The following is a 26,003-nucleotide window of genomic DNA, read 5'->3' as shown; positions in this document are numbered from 1 at the left end:
TGGTCCTACTAAGGTGCCAGTTTGTGCCTGAAATAATGTACAGAGGGGCACCTGAGGTCTTCCTCATAGGTAAAGCCGGAAACATTTTTTATCAAAAGTTTAAGTTAGTTTGTTGATAAGTAAAAACATTTTTCATAACAAATTTTGAAATTTGACTTGAAGACAATTAACAGAAGACAATTAAATCTGCATTTGCTTATATTTTTGGAGTATTCTAGAATAACTCACAAACATCATTTAAGACATGATCAGGTGAACCAAATTCACCACAATTTCACCCATCATGATGAAATGGCAATTACAACTAATTAAACTTATACAATAAAATTGATCAAACATGAAGACAAATTTTCTTTTATCAAAATATTTACCATATTATTTCAGGAATGATTAGGAAATTACATAAATTTATGGACAAGGTACTTGATATGCAGCATAACTTTTTTTTAGGAATCAAAGTCGGATCTTTTGGTAAAATTATTTCACACCTACCAGCTTTTATCAGTGCTGACATGTCACTTTGAATTAATTTATATCCAGCCTTTTCTGACACTTTTGGTATACAAAAGCCAAATTTATCTTTCGTATTGTATTTTCTGCACATGCAAATAGGGCCATAAAGCACCGTGTCAGCACAATAATGCCTTCCACTTGGTACATCTCGTTTGTAATCTATAATAAGACAAATTTCAAGCACTAATACATAGAGGAAATTGAATGTGTGTAGGCTCAATACTAAATTTATTGTCAAACGACTTAAATAAAACTATATTATGTGACATTTTGGCAAGCATAATTTTATTTTAGTCAATAAGTTCAATAAATTTAGTAAAGAAGCTAAACAAATATACATAATATCTTATTTATCACATATCCAAAATTACAAAGATTTACAGGAAAAAGAATCATTTTTTCACAGTGTAATGCTAATATATACTGCATCTTTACATGCAAATGGCATAACTTCAAAATACAACTGTATATACATGGCCATGCAATACAAAATTTACACAGTCACAAAAGCAGCTAAAGTATGTGATGAATGTATATAATAAATATTGCATAAAATATAAAGGCATTATATTATAATCTTTACAAAAAATGCTTTAAACACTTATAGTGAACGTGATTACATATAAAATCCTGTTACTGTAACCGGCCTTTTAAACTTGCTAAATTTGTATTATAGTTCGACTAGTGAGCAGTCCATTTCAATTTCAAGGAATTTTAATAACAAAATACAAAAATTAAGTTACCAACAGTATTGAGCCTGGTTAGATTGCAAAGAACAGCGGGATGTCCTGGATCTTTACTATTGGCAAAGGCTTATCACTTTGTGTTCCAGTTTTAAAAAACATCGAAGGTTAATTAAACTGCCACTTACAATTACTGTTGCAAATCCCCTCCTTGTACCCCTTTGTTATCAGAGTATTATTAAGTAGTATACCAAAACGTAATATTGACTTAAGAGTTATGTTCTACACAAAAGATGGAAATACTGCTGTGTACATATGCTTTAGTTTAACTGATTGTGCATTTACTATATAAAAAAAATAAAATAAAGTACCATCTTCACAATGTTTCCCTCGTAATTTTCCAGCCTGACATTGACACGCCGCCCAAGGTCTATTTTTATGCTGGGCGTAGTCTATACATTTCTTTCCTCGAGGACACTTGTACTTGGGCTTCTTACACGTTCCTTGTTTATCTGAAAGGACATGCAAGAATAGTAGTAAAAAGCTTGCTTACTTTGTATGTTTTAATCAATTTGACAAAGGAATGTGTGAATAGAAATTGTGAGCTGATCTTACATTACTCTTCTAATATCCAATGCTTGGTAAGGTAATAATTTGTTGCATGAAAGTAATAGGTCACTGGGTCAAAGTTTCAGCCAAGATCAAATTTTGCTTTGTATAGGTCTAAGTGGTCGAAATTTCAATAAAGAGAAAAACAAAGAAACAAATTAATAAATAAGTAAATATTTTGCTATAAAAGCAACTGGTCAATGTCTACATCAATGACAAATAACTGTGTAAGGCAGATAAAACAAGGCAGTCTGAAGAGGAAGGCTATATCCCCTGCTAAAGTAAAATATTTAACCTTTGACCGACCTTAAAGTGTGACCTTGAACTTGGAAAAAGCAACCTGGTTTTTGCACTCTGTACATCATTATAACGGTGATCATTTGTTCAAAGCGATTTTAAAACCTTTTGAGTAGTTTAAGATAATGGAATGGACACAAAATGTGGACTTTATATAGTTTGCCTTGAAGTGTGACCTTGACCTTGGGAAAGCAACCTCATTTTTTAAGCTCAGCACATTATCTCATAATAATGATTATTTGTGCTATTTAAAAAAAAATCATTAAAATTAAAAGTTATGAAGTGAACACAAAATGCTGACTTTTTTTTACAATTGACCTTAAAGAATGACCTTGACCTTCATGGATGGCATCTTTTAATATCTAAATTCACTCAAATATGTAAACTACTTATTTTATTCACATTGTTACTTACTTTTATGAAACACTTTATAATAACACATTAAAGGTGTCTTTCCTAAATGTCTTTTACGTTTTTCTAACTCTAAACATATACACACAGCAGTGCCATCTGGAAACCCAATACAATCTCTTCTTCCTGGGTCCTTGCAATGGTAACATTCTAACATTTCTACAATATAGAATTACATTTGAGCCGTGTCATGACAAAACCAACATAATGGGTTTGCGACCAGCATGGATCCAGACCAGCCTGCGCATCCGCACAGTCTGATCAGGATCCATGCTGTTCGCTTACCAACCCTATTACAAGTAGGGAAACTGATAGCGAACAGCATGGATCCTGATCAGACTGCGCGGATGCGCAGGCTGGTCTTGATCAATGCTGGTCCCAAACCCATTATGTTGGTTTTGTCGTGACGCGGCTCATTTCTTTCACACAAACAAAATTAGAGATGAATGAAATTTTGATGTATTTTTATAACATATTGATCTGATCTGAAATATTGCACGCAAGATATTTGTCAACACCTACATCAAATAGAAAATTAATCTCAAAAATTATTTTCAGTTTTGTAATGTAGAAAAACTTCAGTGGAGTCCCTTTAACACATTTTTTTTTACCATAGACTCAAACTTGCTGACACAACTAAAACTACATTTGTATTAGGATGTATTTCATCAAATTTTCCTGATTTCAAACAAGTTTAGTTGATAATAACCACAAACAAGAGGGCCATGATGGCCCTAGATCGCTCACCTGACTTATCAAACTCATCCAAACAATTACCTAGACAAGCATTCTGACCAAGTCTCATGACAGGTGAGTTAACAAGAGCTGTTCGTAAGACAGCGCGCTCGACTTTTTTATTGCTTGCCAATAAAAAAAGTTTTTGCAGTAAAAGGCAATACAAGAATCTCTGTATTTTTAAAGTGAACAATGGCCATGAGCATTAAGATATTTAGTGAAGAATTATTTTATTATGACATAATTTATGGTAAAGTGAACAAGTGGATAGGAATGAATTTTTTTAGATTTTTTAAGTTTTTTAGTGCTTGCCTATAATACAAAACATTGACAGTTAAGGGCCATAATTCAAATAAAATCTTTGACAGAATTACCTTCTCCTGGACATGTTTGGGAATCATGATTGTAAACAAGTATTCCAACTTTCAAATTAATATCTCAAACAGTTCAGTCAAAAAGTGGACTGGTACTAAAAACTTAACCAAGATTCTAAGTCGATAAAAGGCCTTAATTTTTAAAACAAATCCTTGACAGAGTTACCTTCTCTTGCGTACAGATGGGGGTAATGATGTGAAATAGCATTAAAAGTTTCAAAGCAATATCTCAAAGGGTTAAGGCAATAAGTGGATTTTACCCATATTCAATGTATTTTCTAAGTCAAAAAGGGGCATAATTCTGTCAAAAACCTTGACAGAGTTATGTCCTCTTGTCTGTTGATGAAGGTCGTGATGGTAAACAAGTATGGTCAGTTTCAAAGCAATACCTCCAATGGTTTTGAAATAAAGTGAGGTGGTACAAAAAACTTAACCAAGCTCAATACACTTTCTAAGTCAAAAAAGGGCCATAATTCTGTCAAAAACCTTGACAGAGTTATGTACTCTTGTCTGTAGATGGAGGTTATGATGGTGAACAAGTATGGTAAGTTTCAAAGCCATACTTGTAATACTTCTGAAATAAAGTGGGGTGGTACGAAAAACTTAACCAAGGTGTGACGCCAACGCCGACGCCGGGGCGAGTAGGATAGCTCCCCTTTTCATAGAAAAGTCGAGCTAAAAATGTGACCACTATAGTGTTAACAAGGATTATCCATATTTGAGCAGTGCGACCTAGTTTTTTACCCAGGTGACACATATTCAAACTTGACCTAGAAATCATCAAAACAAACTTTCACACCAATTTCCAGGATACTTGGATCAAAACAGTAGCAACTAGAGTGTTAACAAGATTTTTCTATTTTTAGCTCCGGTGACCTAGTTCCACATGCGATTTCGAACTCATCCAAGCAATTACCTAGACAAGTATCCTGACCAAGTTTGATGATAATTGAGTCGAAAATGTAACCACTAGAATGTTAACAAGGTTTTTCCATATTTGGGCGGTGTGACCTAGTTTTTCATCCAAGATGACCCATGTTCGAACTTGACTTAGAAATCATCAAAACAAACTTTCAGACCAATTAACAGAATATTTGAATCACAACAGTAGCCACTAGAGTGTTAACAAGATTTTTCTATTTTTAGCTCCGGTGACCTACTTTTTCATCCGAGATGACCCATGTTCAATTTATTTCCAGCAATGACTTAGACAAGTTTCCTGACCAATTTTGATGACAATTAAGTCAAAATTGTGACCACTAGAGTGGTAACAAGGTTTTTCTATTTTTAGCTCCAGTGACCTAGTTTTTCATCAGAGATGACCCATGTTCGAACTCATCCAAGCAATTGACTAGACAAGCATTCTGACCAAGTTTGATGATGTTTGGTTCAAAAATGTGACCGCTAGAGTGTTCACAAGGTTTTTCTATTTATAGCTCCTGTGACCTAGATTTTCATCGGAGATGACCCATGTTCGAACTCATCCAAGCAATTGACTAAACAAGCATCCTGACAAAGTTTGATGATGATTGGTTCAAAAATGTGACCGCTAGAGTGTTCACAAGCAATTGTGGACATATGACGGACGACGGACATTCACCAATCCTAATAGCTCACCCTGAGCAAGCTCAGGTGAGCTAAAAATAAATCAAGAAGTCCAAAATACTAGAAAACATACCATATCGTGTCAAATGTAAGCAACAGCAAATGTCTTATTTAAATATATATCAGGGTTAAAAGGTTGAAGGACAGTGCACAAAAAAAAAAATCCACTGAATCAACCATTTCTTTTACTTTTTTAGGTCCTTCTGTGACAAGCAACCTTGCATACATGGCTAATGTCATACTGCCAAAGTCAGTCTTCTTTCTTGTTAGAAAAATTTGTTCAGATTATCACAACAAGATCACTAGAAATGATCACAGCTTAGAAATATTGATTACATTGTCAGTGGAACAGAAACAACGCACTTACCTCTTTGACAAAGATTTCCAATTTTCCCAACTGGGCATGAGCACATAAATGCAAAATTAGGATTTTGCTTGCTTGACAATTCTATACATGTCCCTCCATTGCATATATTTTTGTTATCACACACAGAGCCTAAAACAGAAAATGTTACAATTCTTCCAAAGAAAGACGATAAAATAATAGTAAAGTTATATAGTATGATCAAATCTGATATATTTAAAAGTATTGATAATTGCAACACAGTCTCTTTGTAAAAACACAAAGTAGATAGGTTATGTTTCATTTAACTCTACAAACTATACGTGGACACAGTACAAATATATATTGTCATAAAAGGTTGGCAGGTTTTTAAAAAAAAACAAAAAAAACAAAAACAAAACAAACAACAACAACAACACCAAAAATACCCTTAAATCAAAAAAAATCTTTGCAGACTTGTTTCAAACAAATTGTAAAACACTTACCAGGTTGAATTAGTGCTGTGTTTTCATCTTGAATTAGTTTATATCCAGCACTTTTAGCAATTTTGGGAATACAAAAGCCATATTTATCTTTTGTATCATATTGTCTACACATACAAATAGGACCATAAATCAATGTATCTACACAATAGAACCTCCCACTTGGTGTGCTTTCCCTAAAACCTAAAATATAGAACTTTCAATTAATATGTTTTATCACAGGAATTTAAATAAAGTAAAATAATTATTCTTGTTACAACTACAAAAAAGAGAGCTATGTTGGCCCTAGATTGCTCACCTGAGTATTTTCATTATTTCTATGTACAGTCAGGACTCAATACATCGGAATCCATTATACTGACAAATTCAAATAACGACAGTGAATTAGTGGGAACCAATTTTTTCCAACGTTATATAATTCTTTATAACGGAAAATTCGTATTCCGACTCCGACACAATAAAATTGGAAACCAAACCTGTTATTTTCTATACAATCAGTACCCGTTAAACTGACACTTGGTCAGTCAAGCGCATATATCATAGAGCCGTGAACAAAAGCCGCAAGGTGTAAAAGAGGTATTGTAGCTTGATCAGTTGATTGTTACACCTTATTACAATACCAACGTGTTGTTGTCAGCTGAATTTTGTAACACTTGCCAACTTGTGACTTTTTTATTAAAATAATTGCAGAACCTCCAGCTAAACGTCAACGGACTAATTTAACTTTTGAACCAAAAAAAAACCAAACGAAATAATAAAGTGATCACATAAACATAAATTTTTTTTTCATTATAGATGATTATTATAGATCTACATACATAATGCTCAGATGCCAGTGAATAAGCATATCATTACATGACGAATGATGAAATTCAATATACTGACAAATTCGATATACTGACATATACTTTGGGAACCAACAGTGTCGTTGTAATGAGTGCTGACTGTACATTGTATTTTAACTTAATACCTCTCATGTACAAAAAAATGTTGAATCGCCAAGTATAAACATATTTGTAATAGTATTTGTATTGTTGCTTGAAACTATTATGCAGGTTGCTTGGGACCTGATAATTATGCAGGTATTTTTTATTCTTTAATGAGCTTTTGAGCTTTGTTTTGCAGTAGGTAATGCTCTCTCTTTTTAAATGATTTCTATACAATTGAATACCTTCATCACAATGCTTCCCCCTTGATTTTCCAGCCTGACATTGACATGCCACCCAAGGTCTATTCTTATACTGGCCATAGTTTATACATTGCTTTCCACGAGGACATTTGTACTTTTTCCACTTGCACTTATATTGTTTCTCTAAAACAAAATGTGATCAAACTGTAAAGTTTAGAGATATACTCATGCACCATCAGCTGTATCATAAATTTTCAAAATTCTTTCTTGCAATTTTTGTACTTGGGTACGATTTTTATCTCAAGATAGAAATATTCTTAGCAGCTCAATATACACTCAAACCTGTAAACAAAGGCTATTCAAATGGAGAGACAGTGGTCTTAAGAGACAAGTGGTCTTTATCTTGAGGTTATATTAATTCATTTAATCAATGAATGGTTATCAAAAAGTGACCTTTATTTGAAGGGTAATCTTTATAAACAGGTTGTTTTTTAACACAGGTTTGACTGTTGTTTAATATTCTATAGCTAGCAACAGATTCTACCAATGCCACCAGTGAAGACCAATATCAGTCCCTGATGATAATCATTTCCAAAAACAACAATATAAAACTTGCTTTACCATTATGATAATGGTCAAAGAAATATTGCATAATATTTTCTCCCTTTCCCCATACACACTTGTTTTATTTCAGAAGCTTATAACAACTGCATGTAAATGTTACATTAAAAACTAAAAACAGGATGTAGGAAAAATACCATGTAAACAAAGCTTTCATGCACTACCTGACTTGAGTAAATAATATATCCGTTTCTAGATTTTCAAACTAATTGTTTATAAACAATAAAATAAAAATAAAATAAAATTGTTATAAACAATCCTTTTACATTTCAATTTAAGCATAAAAAACTCTGAAAATATTTTCACAAGAAATTCAATTAGAATTATATTAAGTACATGTACTTACCTTCTTTGTAAACTTTATAATAGCAGATTAACGGTGGCTGTCCTAAATGTCTTTTAGGTTTTTCAAGTTCGAGACATATACACACGCCTCTCCCGTCTGGAAGACCCATACAATCCCTTCTTCCTGGGTCCTTGCAATGGTAGCATTCTAACATTTCTAAAAATAGGCGAAATAAACACATATGAGCCGTGCCATGACAAAACCAACATAATGGGTTTGTGACCAGCATGGATCCAAACCAGCCTGCACATCCGCGCAGTCTGATCAGGATCCATGCTGTTTGCTTACCAACCCTTTTTAAGTAGAGAAACTGATAGCGAACAGCATGGATCCTGATCAGCCTGCGCGGATGTGCAGGCTGGTCTGGATCCATGCTGGACACAAACCCATTATGTTTGTTTTGTCATGGCACGGCTCATATGTGTTTATTTTGCCTATTTTTATGACATTGTTTTTGTCGTGACGCGGCTCATATTGTTTCTTTATGAAATTAACTGGTGCATGCATAAAATTGCCTCTGTACTAACATGGACTTTGCCCCTGTTTTAATGACCAAGGAGGAAGCCTAAATTTGAAAATATTCTGACAGTCTAGTTCAGATTATTCAATTGCATGTTTACTTATTTTTTATTTAGACGCCGCATCTATCGCATATGCACCAACAAAATGTAGGTCAATACTAAGTTACTAGTAGTTAGATGTTAGATGCTACAAAAAAAAAGCCATGTAAACAGCTACAGTTGCTTTACGTCATTTTTTTTTCTTTCCTTTTTTTTGAGTTGTTTAAAAAACGTCATTTCTTTTTCTTTCTTTTTTTTTTGGAGTTGTTTAAAATGTTACAGTTTTTCTTAATACATGTACTGACAAATTATTACATAGAAAAAATAGAAATGACAGGAAATTGTCATAAAACAAGGTTTTTACATTACAAATGAAAGTCATTAAGCCCATAATTTTTCTGAGAGTTTGAGTAATTCCTAAAAGTTGCATGTCTCCAGATGACCCAAAATATTTTTAAAAAATCAAACTTGAGAAAGGTGTAATAAGATTTAAAGAAAAGTCAAAAAGATTCAAGACTCTAGTAATCAATTACAATATTTCAAATGTCTGATGAGTTAAGCAGTAAAGTGCTATATTTGCAAATTTTGACCCCTTTTTCTTTTAGGTAATTTATTTGATTGTTAGTGCCATTTGCAATGCATATATTACTTTCTTTGTTCACTTTACAATATTTTACTTTTAAATATGTTTTCCAAATTTTCACGAAAATTAGCATGAATCTGGAGACGTGCTGCTTTGAGGAATGTGGAATTTGTATGCAGAATGAATTCTTTATAACATCCATTTGAGCCGCGTCATGACAAAACCAACATAATGGATTTGCGACCAGCATGGATCCAGACCAGCCTGCACATCCGCGCAGTCTGATCAGGATCCATGCTGTTCGCTTACCAACTTTATTACAAGTGGAGAAACTGACAGTGAACAGCATGGATCCTGATCAGACTGCGCGGATGCGCAGGCTGGTCTGGATCCATGCTGGTCGCAAACCCATTATGTTGGTTTTGTCATGACACGGCTCATTTGTCTCCGAATAAAACTCATCAATACAACAATCTGAGTATTCCATAGGAAACTAAAATTAATAAGATTACAGATGAACCTGTAATGAAATAACTAGAAATGACCCTAACAATTTGGGTGCATACATTAAATGACATAAATAGAATTGCACATAGTCGTGAACAGAAAATATTTACTTCTCTGACAAAGGTTTCCAATTTTTCCAAGCGGACACGAGCAAATAAATGCAAAATTAGGCTTCTCTTTACTTGGTAGTTCTATACATGTTCCGCCATTACATATATTTCTGTTCATTTCACAGACAGGTCCTGAAAAACAAGAACAAAATAAAGAAATTATGGAATTTTCTACAGAAACAGATTATGAGAAATTTTCATAATATATGATGACGATTTAAAGGGATGACGATTTAAAGGGACTCACTCCACTGATGTTTTTTGGCATGACAGGACTGGAAATAATATTTTGAGATTAATGTTCCATTTGACGTAGATCTAGATCAATTACTTGTGTGCAAAATTTCAGGTCATTCACTCACTCCATTTTTCCAGAATAATTATTCCAGTTGTGAAAAAACACCAAAAATTGAAAAGCATTGCTGCGCTTATCACTCAAATCAGACTGAGATTTTAGCCAAAATATGTGATTTTTATTTGTATTTCTGATTATATTTTTAAATTTATTTTTTGCATATCTTCCTCTTTGCTGATCTATGTCAAGAGATTTTTAATTAATTATTTTATGTTTTTATGCTTTTGAACCACAGTGGAGTTTGATTTTCATGTTTTCTTGTTTAATCTGTAAAAGAATTAGTTCTAGCATTTGAACAATTAAGATTTAACATGCATAACACTAACAGTTTAGTTTAAAATTGTAACACACCTACCAGGTTTTATGAGTGCAGTATGGTGACCTTTAATAAGTTTGTATCCGGAAGACTGTCCGACTTTGGGAATACAAAATCCGTATTTACTTCTTCCACCGTACTCGGCACACATACAGACCGGACCATAAAGCAGCGTGTCTACACAATAATACTTCCATGACGGTGTATCTTCCAAGTATTCTATAGTTACAATGAACAGGTGAAATGCCATATTGCAAGTTTGTTAGTTTCAAATTTCTAAGAAACAAAATATGACAATTATTTAGTTTTAACCAAAATTTTGGAGAAAAAAGGAAGAATCAAAACTTAATGTCTCCTTTAAACTGTATAACCAAGTGTAATAAATTAACAAAAAACTATAAATGAGCCGCGTCACGACAAAACCAACATAGTGGGTTTGCGACCACCAGGATCCATGCTGTTCGCTATATTTTCTCTACTTGTAGTAGGGTTGGTAAGCGAACAGCATGGATCCTGATCAGACTGCGCAGGCTGGTCTGGATCCATGCTGGTCGCAAATCCATTATGTTGGTTTTGTCGTGGCACGGCTCAAATGTTTATATCATGTTAATTATATAATATTACTAATATTTCCTTGACACTTATTATACAGATTTGATATTTTCAAATGCCACTTGTATATGCATATATTTTGCAGCGTTCATAACACATTTACTCAAATAATTTGTAACTTCATTACCGTCTTTACAATTTGGCCCACGCAACTTGCCCGCTTCACACTGACAAGCCGCCCATGGTCTATTTTTATGCTGCGCGTAATTAACACATTTCTTTCCATCAGGACATTTGAACTTGCGCCACTTACACTTATATTGTTTATCTGAATGGGAAAGTATCTAATATTTAATTGATTATTAAAAGACTACAGAACATAATTGATTGGTTGATTGGGTTATGCCACAACAACAGTGTTAAGGACAGATGGCGACTATCTGGTTTTTCTTTGGACGACCTCAGATGTCCCTGTAGGCATTATTAAAGACATGAGATTGTTCCTGAGTTAAGAAACAACATTAAGCTTACTAAGCTTAGCTAGTACAAAACATTTCACACTCAACATGTCATAAAGCTTAAAATCATCAAATTTAACACAATAGGCTGTTTATCAATTTTCAACATTTCTATTAAAAGTAAATAAACAATTTTACCCATGAATAAAAGAATTGACATTTTTGAAGGCCAAATCTATTTAAATAAGTAGAAGACTGTAGAAATAATATTCAGTTTTATTGTTACTTGTAAAAATACCTTAGCAAAACATTACATAGTATTTTTCAATCACAGAGATGCAAAAACATTTACCCGAGATGATTTTTCATATAAATATCAAAGTCACTATAACTACTATTAATACTTACTTTCTATTAACATCTTATAATAGCAAATTAATGGCGGTTTTCCCAATTTTTTTTTACGATTTTCCAATTCTCGACATATACACACACCCGTGCCGTCTGGTAAGCCGAGACAATCAGCCCGTGCTGGGTCCTTACAGTGGTAACATTCTAACTGTTCTACAATAATAATCATATTTCTTAAAATTATCCTCTAATTTGTTTACAGATTCCAAATACAGAAAATAAATTATTGAAACAAATGTACATTTACAAGTAAATCTTTCTTAAATTATCAGAATTGCTAAACTTACTTTATCAAATGAGCCGTGTCACGACAAAACCAACATAATGGGTTTGCGACCAGCATGGATCCAGACCAGCCTACGCATCAGCGCAGTCTGATCAGGATCCATGCTGTTCGCTATCAGTATCTCTATTTTTATAGAGTTGGTAAGCGAACAGCATTGATCCTGATCAGACTGCGCGGATGCGCAGGCTGGTCTGGATCCATGCTGGTCGCAAACCCATAATGTTGGTTTTGTCATGACGCGGCTCAAATTAAAATACACATACTTTTTTCACAGAGTCTTCCTGTCCTTCCAGTTGGACACGCGCAAATAAACTCTGAACCATCCCCTATACATTTGCCAGCCTTGCATTTACATTCAGAACCTACGAGTAACATAAGTCATGATTATAAAATATTTCGTTAATATTTTGAAATACAAATATCAGTTGTATCATCATTCTCTAGAATACTTAAATTCACTTTGTTTAAATTTCATGGTTTTTTTTTGTTTGTTTGTTGTTTTTTTTAAATTTTGTTCAAAAAGCTTAATTTTCTTTTTTTTTGTATTCATGAATTATTGTAACCATCAAATTCAAAACCAAAAGTGTTGTTAAACAAAATTAAAAAAAAATTGGCCACTTCAGACTAAAATGTTTATTTACAATAACTATGGATTTGTGAAGAAATTGATTTGCAAAAATAAGCTACAATTAATCTTAAGCCAATAAAACCAGTTCTATAGTAGGTTAAGTAAGATGCTTAATTGGTTGAGTGGATTAGGTCACTGAGTTGGTGCCATTGGTCCCTCACTAGTCTACCAGTTCAATTTTTTCACAACTGACTTTAAAAGCTAAGTGGCAAATCTACATGCACTTGGTAAATGCATCTTACGGTGGCATGACTTCAGGTATTAAGTATACAATTAAAAAAACTGAAACTTAAATCAAAATACATTAAGGGTTCATTAAAAGCATAAAATTTTTAAATCAATGTAATCCTTTTCATGTTTCAATACAATATTTGGGCTGATTTTAGTGGCTATTTCACAATGTTCTACCCTGTTTCTTGTAGAATTATAGTGATTTTTCACCAATGTTCTACCCTGTTTCTAATAGAATAAGTGCTATTTTGCCTGTTTTAACACATTCCTTTTATAAAAGTGAGTTGCATGTGCTTTAGGCTAGTTTAATTATTAGTAACATTATGACTGTACAAATTTCTAAACTTTACACAAAATAGTTTGAATATAGAGGTGGGTTCTTATTTTTTTTTACTACATTATATCATATAATAATATAACATCAATGCCATTTCAAAATATGAATTTAAATTTCATATTGAAAAACATAAAAGATACAATTTAAGGGTAACTTTCAATTCAAACCTAACTACTAGCACAATAAGGAAGGAGTTATCTGTTTTCAACATTTGATAAATAGTACAAAGTCTTAAATAATAGAAAAAAAGTAACACAAACAACAAATATGGTGGCAATGCCTCATGCAGTGTTTAATGCTTTGGATAAGTACAATAAGAAATGCTGGCTAGATGGGTTCAAACCCCATCAGAGGCAAGCTGTTGTTTCCTTCGGCAAGAAACTTTTCATTCATTGCTTAGTACTGGTTGATTCTAGGAACAGGTTCAAGATTGTGGTTATCAGCAACAAACTAAAATATATTCTTTATAAAACGAAACAAATAAAACAAAGAAAGATTACCTGCTGATCGTACTGTTGGTAAAAATTTAAAACCGATTAATTGAAATTATTTAATCCAATGCTTGGTGAGGAAAAAATGAATTGAGCCGCGTCACGACAAAACCAACATAATGGGTTTGCGACCAGCATGGATCCAGACCAGCCTGCGCATCCGCACAGTCTGATCAGGATCCATGCTGTTCGGTATCAGTTTCTCTACTTGTTATAGAGTTTGTAAGCGAACAGCATGGATCCTGATCAGACTGCGTGGATGCGCAGGCTGGTCTGGATCCATGCTGGTCGCAAACCCATTATGTTGGTTTTGTTGTGATGCGGCTCAATTTAACTTTAGTGTCAATATTAGATGAAAATTGAAACACACTATGGTAAAGTGTATATTATAGATAAACTAATTTTTTCAATGATTTTACTTTTTTAAGTATGCATGTACATTACTACCTTTAAACTTAGTATGACTTAAATTCATTTATCACATACACATAAATGAAATATCGAGAAATAATGATGAGATAAAATGCGTATTTCCATTTTCCTTATTTTCACTTTAATTTTTTTTTTTGACTGCAGTGTCAAACATATTTTGCATATTTTCACTGGTGTCTTGAAAAAAACTTGAATATCCTGTACATATTATTTTTGTCTTTTTACAATTAAATTTTTTTTGTATCAATTTAACAAAAAAGATATTTCTTACCTACTCTATGGCTTGATGGTAAAGCTGGAGAAAATGGCTGTATTTCTGCAAAGCAAATTTGAATAATATACATGTTTTTGTTGTATGTTTGTTGAACAACATAAAAGATATATATCTTAAACTAAAATATTTTTCTGAAAATTATATATTGTTTAAAAGTTACGTCTAAAACAGACTAAGTGTTGCCTTTCGATATTAATATAAACAAGATATACTTGTTTAGCTTAGCTCAATAGGGAGAGCATCAGATAAGCAATCCCCCGGGGTCCCCGGTTCAATATTCGGGTGAGGGGAAATTTTTCTGTGACAGGTGATCCCAGACATTTAATCCAATGGTCATTTGTCTCTTATCAATGATTTAGAAATTACATGGGATTAGTAGTTGGTCACTTGCAAAGAAATCGTTGATTACTTGTTATATCAAGGAAAGCAGGTCCAGTAGACATGAGGCAGCACAACACACTAATTGAAGCGCCAGGGAGGGTGGATTTCATGGATATAGTGACTATTGTGGATTTAAATGACTGGTTGTTTTTAAAGTGCATTTTCAGCATGAAATTTGTTTTTGTGACATGTAATATGATCATTGGCAAATTCGAAAACATGGTTAGAAATCACATGCTGTTAATTATAGATGTCAAGGCCGCCATTGTTTGTAAACATTGCTTTTAAACAGCATGCTTGGTGAAAACAAGTAATTTTACAGAGGGGTACAAACTTTCAGCAATAGCAAAAAATCTACAAGGCAAAGCACCTATTTCTTTGTGATATTTTGCATGTATAGGGAGTTGCTAAAGCAGTAACAGAGTTTCTGTAGCCCGTATATTTGCAGGTATTTTTTGCTGGAGGGACGAAATATGTTGTTTTGGGTCTCGGTCCACTATAGATTTTTGGCTTTCACGGAATAAATTGGAATTTTTTTAACTGCCCGACTGTTTCACATGGGATGATTTCATTATAAATTTGCAACGTTATGACATATATGTTCTAAACAAAATGTGTTTTCTTTTTCCAGGTTGTGTAGTTTGGGATCAGATTTATCAGACATATTGCTTGGCAGAAACTTGAAATTTAGTGTGGAGTGCTACCTGACCAAAAAAATGTGTTAAATTGGCATAAAAAGCAAACAAGCTATTCATCTAGTTACCTTGAGTGTTCAGAGCTGCTGAATATTTGTTGTAAGCCACTGCAAGACAAAATTTAGTACGGTCTTATTATACCTGTTTTTATTTTTATCTGAGTACAGTATAGTACTGATATAAAGTATATAAATATAAAAAAAAAAGTTTGCATATAATTATATTACTTACAATCGTTAATTGACTCTATTAAGACTAAAATTCCGTTTTAACATACATGTATGCCAAGAATTTTTAATTTTCAATTGTTGATGGGTTGTTTTTGTCATAAGAACACTGTCAACTTTTCATTTTTACTGGTGAAGGAAAAGCCCAGGTGCCTCTTTATATATTATTATTTCAGATACAGATATAATTTATTATTATATTCCAGCAATTTTTTGTAAATGAATTTATGATTTTTTAATGGCAAGTGCACATGTTGTTGTGTTTTTATATATAATAATATGACAATATTAGGATGAAATATTTGAAATATGTTGAGTAAAATACCTTTTCTTATCATTAGTTCAGATGATGAATTCCTTGATGGCACTGGAATATACATGTACATGTATTAAGATATTATCAAATGAAATTATTATTAAAATTCTTTTAAGACTTTGCAACACGGACATAAAATCTAAGCTAATAAATATTCAATATTCAGTATAAACATTATAGGTAAGAAATGTCCTTTATAGACAGGTTATATATGAGCCGTGTCATGACAAAACCAACATAATGGGTTTGCGACCAGCATTGATCCAGACCAGCCTGCGCATCCGCGCAGTCTGATCAGGATCCATGCTGTTTGCTATCAGTTTCTCTACTTGTAATAGGGTTGGTAAGCGAACAGCATGGATCCTGATCAGAGGAGGCTGGTCTAGATCCATGCTGGTCGCAAACCCATTATGTTGGTTTTGTCAAGGCGCGGCTCATGTAACCCCAGCCATAAAGAGAGGGTTATATTGCAAATGACCATTTATATACAACCATATAACCTGTAATGAATCTTTATAACTAATTTAATATAGTACTGCAAACTTTCAGAAAAAAACAACATTAAATCAATTCATAAATTGACTGCAGCCATGCCATTATACTAACATCACAATTATCCACTTGAAAAACGATGTTTCAAAAATGTGCAGTATTATATAACAAGAGGGCCATGATGGCCCTGAAGTCGCTCACCTGCATATAGGCCCCCGGAGCGGGCCAGTTTAAACCTCAGGGCTTTTATTTGAACAAACTTGGTAGACACCCATTAAAAGATGTTTCATGCTAAACATCTAAGGTCTAGCTCGTTGGATTTTTTAAAAGAAGATTTTTTCAAGTTTTTTCTTTACACATATAGTTAAAAACAATGACACACCTGCAGGGGCAGGGCCAGTTTTGACCCCAGGGCTTTTATTTGAACAATATTTGTAGACACTTACTAGCAAATGTTTCATGCTTAATATCTAAACTCTAGCTATTTGGGTTTTTTCAAAGAAGATTTTTAAGTTTTTTCTTTACACATATAGTTAAAAACAATGACACACCTGGGGCAGGGCCAGTTTTGACCCCAGGGCTTTTATTTGAACAATCTTTGTAGACACTTACTAGCAAACGTTTCATGCTTAATATCTAAACTCTAGCTATTTGAGTTTTTTCAAAGAAGATTTTTTAAGTTTTTGTTATACACATATAAGGAAAATGAATGACCCCCGGGGTGGGCCAATTTTGACCCCAGGGCTTTTATTTGAACAAACTTGGTAGACACTCACTAGAAGATGTTTCATGCTTAATATCTAAACCTTAGCTATTTCTTTTTTTTTTCAAAAAAGATTTTTTTTAAGTTTTTGCTATACGCATATAAGGAAAATCAATGACCCCCGGGGCAGGGCCAATTTTGACCCCAGGGCTTTTATTTAAACAAACTTGGTAGACATCCATTAGAACATATGTTTCATGCTAAATATGTTAGCTCTAGCTCTTTGGGTTCTTTAAAAGAAGATTTAATAAGTTTTTACTATATGCATATTGGGAAAATCAATGACCCCCTTGGGGCGGGGCCAATTTTGACCCCAGGGCTTTTATTTAAAGAACATGGTAGACACTCACTAGAAGATGTTTCATGCCAAATATCTAAGCTCTAGCTCTTTGGGTTTTTTAGAAGAAGATATTTAAAGTTTTTTCTTTTGGTTGCCATGGCAACCAGAGTTCTGCATGGAATTAAATTCTTTGAACAATTTTCAAAGGTGACCACCAAAGGAACATTTCTGTGAAGTTTGGATGAAATTGGCTTGGTTGTTTATGAGGAGATGTCATTTAAAGTAAAAGTTTACGGACGCCGGAGGGACGCCGGACGAAAAGCGATCACAAAAGCTCACCCTGTCACTTTGTGACAGGTGAGCTAAAAATCTTCATGCAGTCAAACTGACAATGATCTCAATTAAACGTCACATATCTTACATTCTCTTTTGCCACGACGACGCTTTGTTTTCCTCCGTTTTTTCTTTTTCATTAAGTTTGGTTTGCAAAAGCCAAATTTGCTGAAGCCACCTCCATACAAATCACAGACACAAACTGGACCATGTCCCTTAGTATCCACACATGATGTCGGGTCGGTCACTATTTCATAGTCTGAAAAATAAATTTAAATTTAAACAAAGTAATTTATGCATAATACCTGGAATGGTTGCAAGAAATTTCAACAAAGGTTTAATTCTACACAGAGACATAGAGGACATTTGTTTGTTGAGTAAATATGATATACAGTTGGCAACGTACTTGCATCCACCTTTATTAAGCGACTTTTTTATTAAGCAGGTGCATAAAATCCCTCACGATGATTTTTACTTTATAAGTTAATTCCATTAAACAACATTTTATATCGTGGCCAGCGTCCACTAAATGTCGGTCAAAATATACAAAATTAGATGTTAACGTATCTATTAAACGACCGTCACAAATAATTTGTCGTTTAAAAACGAATTTAATAACAATTGCAATCGTTTCAAAATCGGAAAGAAAGAAACTGTTTATATTATAAATAATATCGTAATATTTATTGTGACGTATTTTGTAAGAGCAATAACGTATTACAACACCACATTTGCACAGTTTTGTCATGTGCTCAGAGCAACGTGTCTTCCAGAAAAATCAAATCAAAATGACGTTGGAATGAGCGAAAAAAATGACAGACAGCTAAAAAGACCGATAAATAGAATGAGGAAATTGTGCGTTGAATTGAGTCTGAGTAAATAGCATATGTCATTGTTTGTAGTCGGAAAAAAATCGTGAAACGTAGTTGATATAACATTACAGAACCAAGCCTTTCATTGCTGATGGTGTAGGTGCTCATTTGATGCTTTATAAAATACATGTAGTTCCCCATTAAATATGACCCATCAACAAAAAAAAAAATTGAAAAGAAATCCTAGATCTCTAAAAAACTTATTGAATTTGAAATCAGGTAGTGTAAAAACTAATTGCTGAAAAAATCAAGAAGTTTAAAACTAATTGCATGAAAAATTATCTGGAGCTCTGGCTGATGATTTGAAAGTATGTTCAGCAGGAGATGGGTATAAACAAATTAACAATATTATAAGACAATATGCTTTGATTCATGGTCAAAAGACCTGTTGATAGTATTATGAGCGTAGATCACATTTGTACACAAATTTCTACTAAAAAAGAAAAACAAACACATATTGACGACTTTTTTTTAAAAAAGGCATAAATTTAATTATGAAACTGTAATACATACATAATATTGTACAGTTTTTGTTATTATAAAAAGATGTTATTATATCTATGACTTGTAATATAAAAAAGTCTCGAATTTTCCAGAATTCTATTGAGAGACCACTTTATTAAGAGACCACTTTTTGGCAGTCTCTTGAGTGGTCTCTTAATACAATGTCGACTGTATATCTCAATTAGAGGTGAGAAATTTTTCTATTGTTTTATTGATGTGCCAGAAACAGAAATACATAAACAAGACAATCAACATCTGCATTGCTGTTGTGCAAAAAAAGTTAAGATTTTAGTCTTCATTGCTTTGTAACTTTTTATAATTTAATTTCTTTTTACTTGAGTTCTATTAAGGGGTTCACAATGCAAGAAGGTGCACCTGAGGTTTTCCTCCACCAGTAAAGCTGGAAAGTCACCATATGACCTCTATTGTTGATGAAAAAACCCAAATTAGAAAAATATGGAATTTATTTCATTGAAGTATGAAGAATCCTTTTAGAAAGTTACTCACTTTTATTACATTTTTTCCCACGCTTCTCTCCAGCTGAACACTGGCATGTTGATGTCCCATCATAAATAACACATTTTTCATTGGTACCACAACCTTGGCAAAACTTTTGTTCATCTGATAAAAAATTTAAGCATTAATATTACCTCCAAAGCAAATACTGAATATATATATGAAAAGCTATAGTTTTACACTCTTTTAAATACAATAAGAAAAGTTCTAAATTCAAAACCACTAAAGGACTATCAAACAAGAGCAAAATGGTGAAGGTTTAACTGTTTCATGAAAAACTTTAGCCTTATTATGTTTGTTACTATCAAACTGTTACAGTACCCTATCAAAATTGATCTCAATGACTTTTTGACAACTCTAATAAGTTGGACTGATAAAGCATCAAACAATACAAAGATAAATATACAAAACAATTCATACGTTCTTTTGCTTTATTGAAATAACAAATAACAGGTTCCTCGGCAATCATTTTCTTCTTGAGTTCAACACATACACAAACAGCAGTGCCATCTGGTAGAGAAATACAGTCAGTCAATGCTGATTCCCGGCAGTTACTACACTCTTGCATATCTACAAGGAAAACATGGAAATCAAGACCACTAGTTTTTAAGTTTAAAAAATCCAGTGTATGGATTTTTGTTCTTCCTTTGGTCCGATCTTCAATTATTCTGATACAAAGTTTGCATTCATTGGAGAAAAGAAACCATAGGCATGGCATTTGCAATGTTGTGAATTACCTTAAATTCATGTTAGAATAAAATGTAGCTAGACTTTCATTTAGGAAATTCATTAACCCATAACTTCATGAGCATTTTGTGAAAAATGGCTGTTTTCATTGAAAAGTCTCCCATTACAAGTTCAAATTGCTATAAAACTATAAAAACTGCTTCATTACTAATCAAACTTTGCACAAATGTTGACTGGACCATTGCCATTGCAACAACATGCTCAGGCTTAAATTTTCTGTTATCATGGCAACGAGGGGACATCTCAAAATTGTCAAAAATCACTATTTTGCGTTGATTTTTTCCATCAAAATTGATTTCAAAGTGCTGCAACTTCTCAATGGATTGAGATAGGGTCAAATGCTTTTCAGTGTTGGTTACACCTTACTTAATGATCGATCTGGGGTCATTTTTAGCCTCTCACATGTCCAAAATTTTCTTGGCGATGAGGGGGACTGCTGCCCCCTTCAAACCCCCCAAACAGAAGGGGGCACACATCCCCCTTCTGGCAACCCTCTGATGTATCTTTTGGTTGGGGGGGGGGGGCGCACCAAAAAAGTGGTCACTTTTTTTAAACAACATTTCTCAAACAAAGACATTAGTGTTGGGGGCTTAAATAAGGCATTTTTTCACCATTTGAGACAACATAAAAAAAAGGGGGGGGGAGACGTTAAAAGGCGTATATATCGCATAATGGGTTAAGCAATTCTTCATTTTAGTGAAGCAGTGGCCTGGTGGTAAATGTGCCTGCCCCTCAACCAAGAGATAATTAGTTCAAGTCCTGCTGGGGTCATAAATATAATGATTCTTCATATCACACCAGTACAGTGAGTTAGTGGCAGACTTACAAGTGGTTCAAATAAACTGCAGACTTTCTCCACAATTAAGTTTATATAAAGAAAGGTAAACTCAATATTTACAAAACGAATTAAAAATACTGAAATTGTAGTTGTAAGTCAAACTGAACTCACCTCTATTACATAGCTTTCCTGTTTTCCCAAATGGACAAGAGCATATAAATTGAGTATCCTTCTTACGACTTTTTGCTTCTATACAGTTCCCTTCCTTGCATATAATATGATTCCCATCACAGGCAGAATCTTAAAATAATATTTCAATCATGTCTATTCAATTGAACACTGAGTGACAACAATAACTTCAGTTCAGGATATTGCACATTAAAGCTGTGTTTGCCTTTACAAATGTTGTCAAATCTATCACTGGTTTAACTCTTAACCTGCTGAATTTCTTAAATGGACTTTTCCAATTTCCATTCTGGAACAGTCCATTATCAATTTAAGGTATATCAAGGTGAAAATTTGAAGTTGGCCAGCCAACAGTATAGAGCCTGGTCAGACTGCACGGATGTGCAGGCTGGCCCGGCTCTATACTGATGGCAAAGACTTATCATTTTTCGCCTAAGGGTTAAAGACAAAGGGTGGCAAAGACTTATCATTTTCGGTAAGGGTTAAAAGTATCATGTGACATTGCAAATAGCCAAGGGTTGTCTGTCAAACAGATAACCTAATGTGTAGACTTCTTACTCTATAGATTTGATACCATGGAACAGAGCTATTATTTCCCCTTGCACAGAGAGATTTATGTTGGAATTATTAATGAATTATTAACAAAATTCACATCTTTTTGAAGGTTTAAAGCAAAACGTACTTTGTAGCTTTAAGAAATAGATCAAAGCATATACATAATTTAGATAAAATTGATAAGTATCACTTAAAAATCTACTGCAATGCAAAATTCCTCTTCAAAATATTTTAACAGGTATCCAATCAGTATTTAATCACATTAAACGCTGACCATGCTTAATTTCTTAAATGGCCTTGTCCATCTTTCAATCTGGATGAAACCATTCATAATTTATAGGGAAAATTTCAAAATATGTACTGACTGAATAGCAAACAATGCAGACAATGATCAAACAGCATAGATGTGCAAGCTGATCTTGGTCTGTACTGATCACATGGGTATATTCAGTTTCCACCTGCATTAAAGTATGGGTGAAAATTTACCTGATTTCTCTTTCAGTTTTGGTTTACAAAACCCAAAGCCATCTCCACGATATTTTCTACACATGCAGATTGGTCCATGACGTATTGTATCAACACAATAATTACGTCCAGGTGCAACCACAAGGTAATCTAAACAATTATAATTTAAATGTGATACTTAGTACATGAATATAAGATAAACATGCACTTTGGCAAGAAGTATTTTAGATAATTATCACAAGAATCATGTCCAGAAATAACTAATCTTACATAAGATATTGCATATAAATTGCCAAAAAAATCAACAACAAGACATTTCTTATATGAAGAATTAACCCCTTCACTGCCATAAGGATGGCTTATGCAGTCCCTGTTATTTTCGGCGTATTTGCCATATGGACGGCTTTCCGTTTCAATAATAATATTGATAATAATAATAAATTAATATTAATAATAATAAAAATAATAAAAAATATAAAGAAAATTATACCATCGACAATAATTATCATTATACTAACAGATTTGGAAACATATATAATTATTATAATACTAATAACAAATAATTATAATTATATTAATTAATAATATAGTAATTTCTTAGAAAACCCTCTGGCAAATAGGTGATCAATAAAACAATAACCCTCTGGCAGCGAAAGGGTTAAAATTAACAATAGCTGTCAGAGGAGACAGCATCCCCAACTTATTAAATACAGTACACAAACAAGAGGGCCATGATGGCCCTGAGGTCGCTCACCTGTATATAGGCCCCCCCCCAACCCCCCCCCCCCCAACGTTGCAGGACCAATTTAACCCAAGGGCTTTTATTTGCACAAACTTGGTAGACACCCATAAGAAGATGTTTCATGCTAAACAGCTAAGCTTTAGCTCATTGGGCTTTTTAAAAGAAGATTTTTTTTAAGTTTTTACTATACACATATAGTTAAAAACAATGACACCCCTGGGGCCGGGCCAGTTTTGACCCCAGGGCTTTTATTTGAACAAACTTTGTAGACAATTACTAGAAGATGTTTCATGCTTAATATCTAAACTCTAGCTATTTGGGTTTTTGCAAAGAAGATTTTTTAAGTTTTTGCTATACACATATAAAGAAAATCAATGACCCTCCGGCCGGGGCCAATTTTGACCCCAGGTCTTTTATTTGAACAAACTTTGTAGACGCTCACTAAAAGATGTTTCATGCTTAATATCTTAACTCTAGCAATTTGGGTTTTTTCAAAGAAGATTTTTTAAGTTTTTGCTATACACATATAAGGAAAATCAATGACCCCCGGGGCGGTGCCAATTTTGACCCCAGGGCTTTTATTTGAACAAACTTGGTAGACACCTATTAGAACATGTTTGATGCTAAATATCTTAGCCATAGCTCTTTGAGTTCTTTAAAAGAAGATTTTTTAAGTTTTTACCATATGCATATAGGGAAAATCAATGACCCCCTGGGGCGGGCCCAATTTTGACCCCAGGGCTTTTATTTGAACAAACTTGGTAGACACCTATTAGAACATGTTTGATGCTCAATATCTTAGCCATAGCTCTTTGAGTTCGTTAAAAGAAGATTTTTTAAGTTTTTACTATATGCATATAGGGAAAATCAATGACCCCCGGGGCGGGGCCAATTTTGACCCCAGGGCTTTTATTTGAACAAACTTGGTAGACACCCATTAGAACATATTTCATGCTAAATATCTAAGCTCTAGCTCCTTGGGTTCTTTAAAAGAAGATTTTTTAAGTTTTTACTATATGCATATAGGGAAAATCAATGACCCCCCGGGGCGGGGCCAATTTTGACCCCAGGGGCTTTTAATTTGAACAAACTTGGTAGACACTCACTAGAAGATGTTTCATGCCAAATATCTAAGCTCTAGCTCTTATGGTTTTTTAAAAGAAGATATTTAAAGTTTTTTCTTTCGGTTGCCATGGCAACCAGAGTTTCTGCATGGAATTAAATTCTTTGAACAATTTTTTAAAGGTGACCACCAAAGGAACATTCCTGTGAAGTTTGGATGAAATTGGCTTAGTGGTTTATGAGGAGATGTAATTTAAAGTAAAAGTTTACGGACGGACGCCGGACGGACGGACGCCGGACGAAAAAGCGATCACAAAAGCTCACCCTGTCACTTTGTGACAGGTGAGCTAAAAAGGAAGACAAAAAAATCAATTTTGATGGCATTACATTTCTGTATCATTATCATGAAAGTACTCAAATGCTCAATTTTTTCACCGTGACCATGTCAATAAAAGTTTTAAAGACATTTCTATGCTCTAATGGAAAAGATAACAATTTGAAATCTGAAGTCCATCTCTTCAGTTACGAAAATGATAAAATAGTGGTCAAATATTTCACAGCATAAAAACTGAAAACTGGATGCGGACATGGATGTAGATGCTGGGATGAGTAGGAAATTGAGCTCTACATATGTTATCATGGTGAGAAAAATGAGCAACCTGACATGGACTTGAACCCAGTACCCTTGGAATACCGTACCGTGGCTTTACCGACTGAGCTATTTGGCCACTTACACTATTTTCTTTTTAAATAGTGAACAGTTTTGAACCATGACATACTTTTTTGTTATAGTGAAATTTGTTGACCCTGCGACACATATACCAGTCAAGCTAAAAGTGAGCATTGTGGCCTTAGGGTAAAGGGGTTAGCCTCTAAAGCCAGGGATAGTAGATTTAAACCCTATTTAAGTCAGGAACAGGTTTCCTTCCCCTATGGCACCACTAGTACAGGTTAGTTCCAGGATGTCGTGCACACTCTAATGTGATTTGTATAAATTACAAGAAAGTATATTCAAAATCAAGCTCATATTTTGTTTGAACTTACAAAATAAAAAAACGGGCAACCTCAAGTTCAGGTAAGAAAGTAACCTAATGCTGGCATATAGGCTCAAACACAAAGTAAAAATCATAAAAAAAACATCAAAGTTTCTTTGTTCTTTGACAAGCTTATCACTATGAATATTATTTTCATGAATCTTGAAACTTTTATCACGAAAATGTTTCGTTTTACCAAATTATTTACCATCTTCACAATGCTTTCCACGTTTTTTGCCAGCTAGACATTCACATGCAACCCATGGTCTTCTTGGATACTGTTGATAGTTGACACAGTCCTTCCCTTCAGAACAGTGTTTGCGGCGTCTGCATATTCCCTGTTCCGCTAAATGTCAAAATCTTTACGTTAGCAAAA

The 26,003-nt window shown here is 33.7% G+C and overlaps 1 protein-coding gene across 1 annotated transcript in view; it reads right to left on the bottom strand.

Moving 5' to 3' along the window:
- The window catches only part of LOC132725730 (neurogenic locus notch homolog protein 1-like), a 101,351-nt gene that overhangs the window by 21,109 nt on the left and 54,239 nt on the right, over positions 1-26,003 (bottom strand). The window contains exons 28-49 of the mRNA XM_060710917.1: positions 25,836-25,973; positions 22,811-22,939; positions 21,755-21,883; positions 20,479-20,628; positions 20,050-20,163; positions 18,255-18,425; positions 16,308-16,349; positions 15,824-15,862; positions 14,677-14,721; positions 13,983-13,994; positions 12,550-12,648; positions 11,998-12,153; positions 11,319-11,459; positions 10,619-10,798; positions 9,909-10,040; positions 8,149-8,304; positions 7,224-7,364; positions 6,056-6,235; positions 5,595-5,723; positions 2,517-2,672; positions 1,568-1,708; positions 493-672 (exon numbers count right to left, since the gene is read on the bottom strand). Of these exons, the coding sequence (XP_060566900.1) occupies positions 493-672; positions 1,568-1,708; positions 2,517-2,672; positions 5,595-5,723; positions 6,056-6,235; positions 7,224-7,364; positions 8,149-8,304; positions 9,909-10,040; positions 10,619-10,798; positions 11,319-11,459; positions 11,998-12,153; positions 12,550-12,648; positions 13,983-13,994; positions 14,677-14,721; positions 15,824-15,862; positions 16,308-16,349; positions 18,255-18,425; positions 20,050-20,163; positions 20,479-20,628; positions 21,755-21,883; positions 22,811-22,939; positions 25,836-25,973 (2,760 nt within the window). The remainder of the gene's footprint in view (positions 1-492; positions 673-1,567; positions 1,709-2,516; positions 2,673-5,594; positions 5,724-6,055; positions 6,236-7,223; positions 7,365-8,148; positions 8,305-9,908; positions 10,041-10,618; positions 10,799-11,318; positions 11,460-11,997; positions 12,154-12,549; positions 12,649-13,982; positions 13,995-14,676; positions 14,722-15,823; positions 15,863-16,307; positions 16,350-18,254; positions 18,426-20,049; positions 20,164-20,478; positions 20,629-21,754; positions 21,884-22,810; positions 22,940-25,835; positions 25,974-26,003) is intronic.

The sequence above is a fragment of the Ruditapes philippinarum genome, unplaced genomic scaffold, assembly GCF_026571515.1.
Source record: "Ruditapes philippinarum isolate M1 unplaced genomic scaffold, ASM2657151v2 ctg2767_1_1_1_1, whole genome shotgun sequence".
Classification (NCBI taxonomy): domain Eukaryota; kingdom Metazoa; phylum Mollusca; class Bivalvia; order Venerida; family Veneridae; genus Ruditapes; species Ruditapes philippinarum.
The sequence above is the reverse complement of the archived record's forward strand: the minus strand, read 5'-3'. Positions and strand labels throughout refer to the sequence as shown.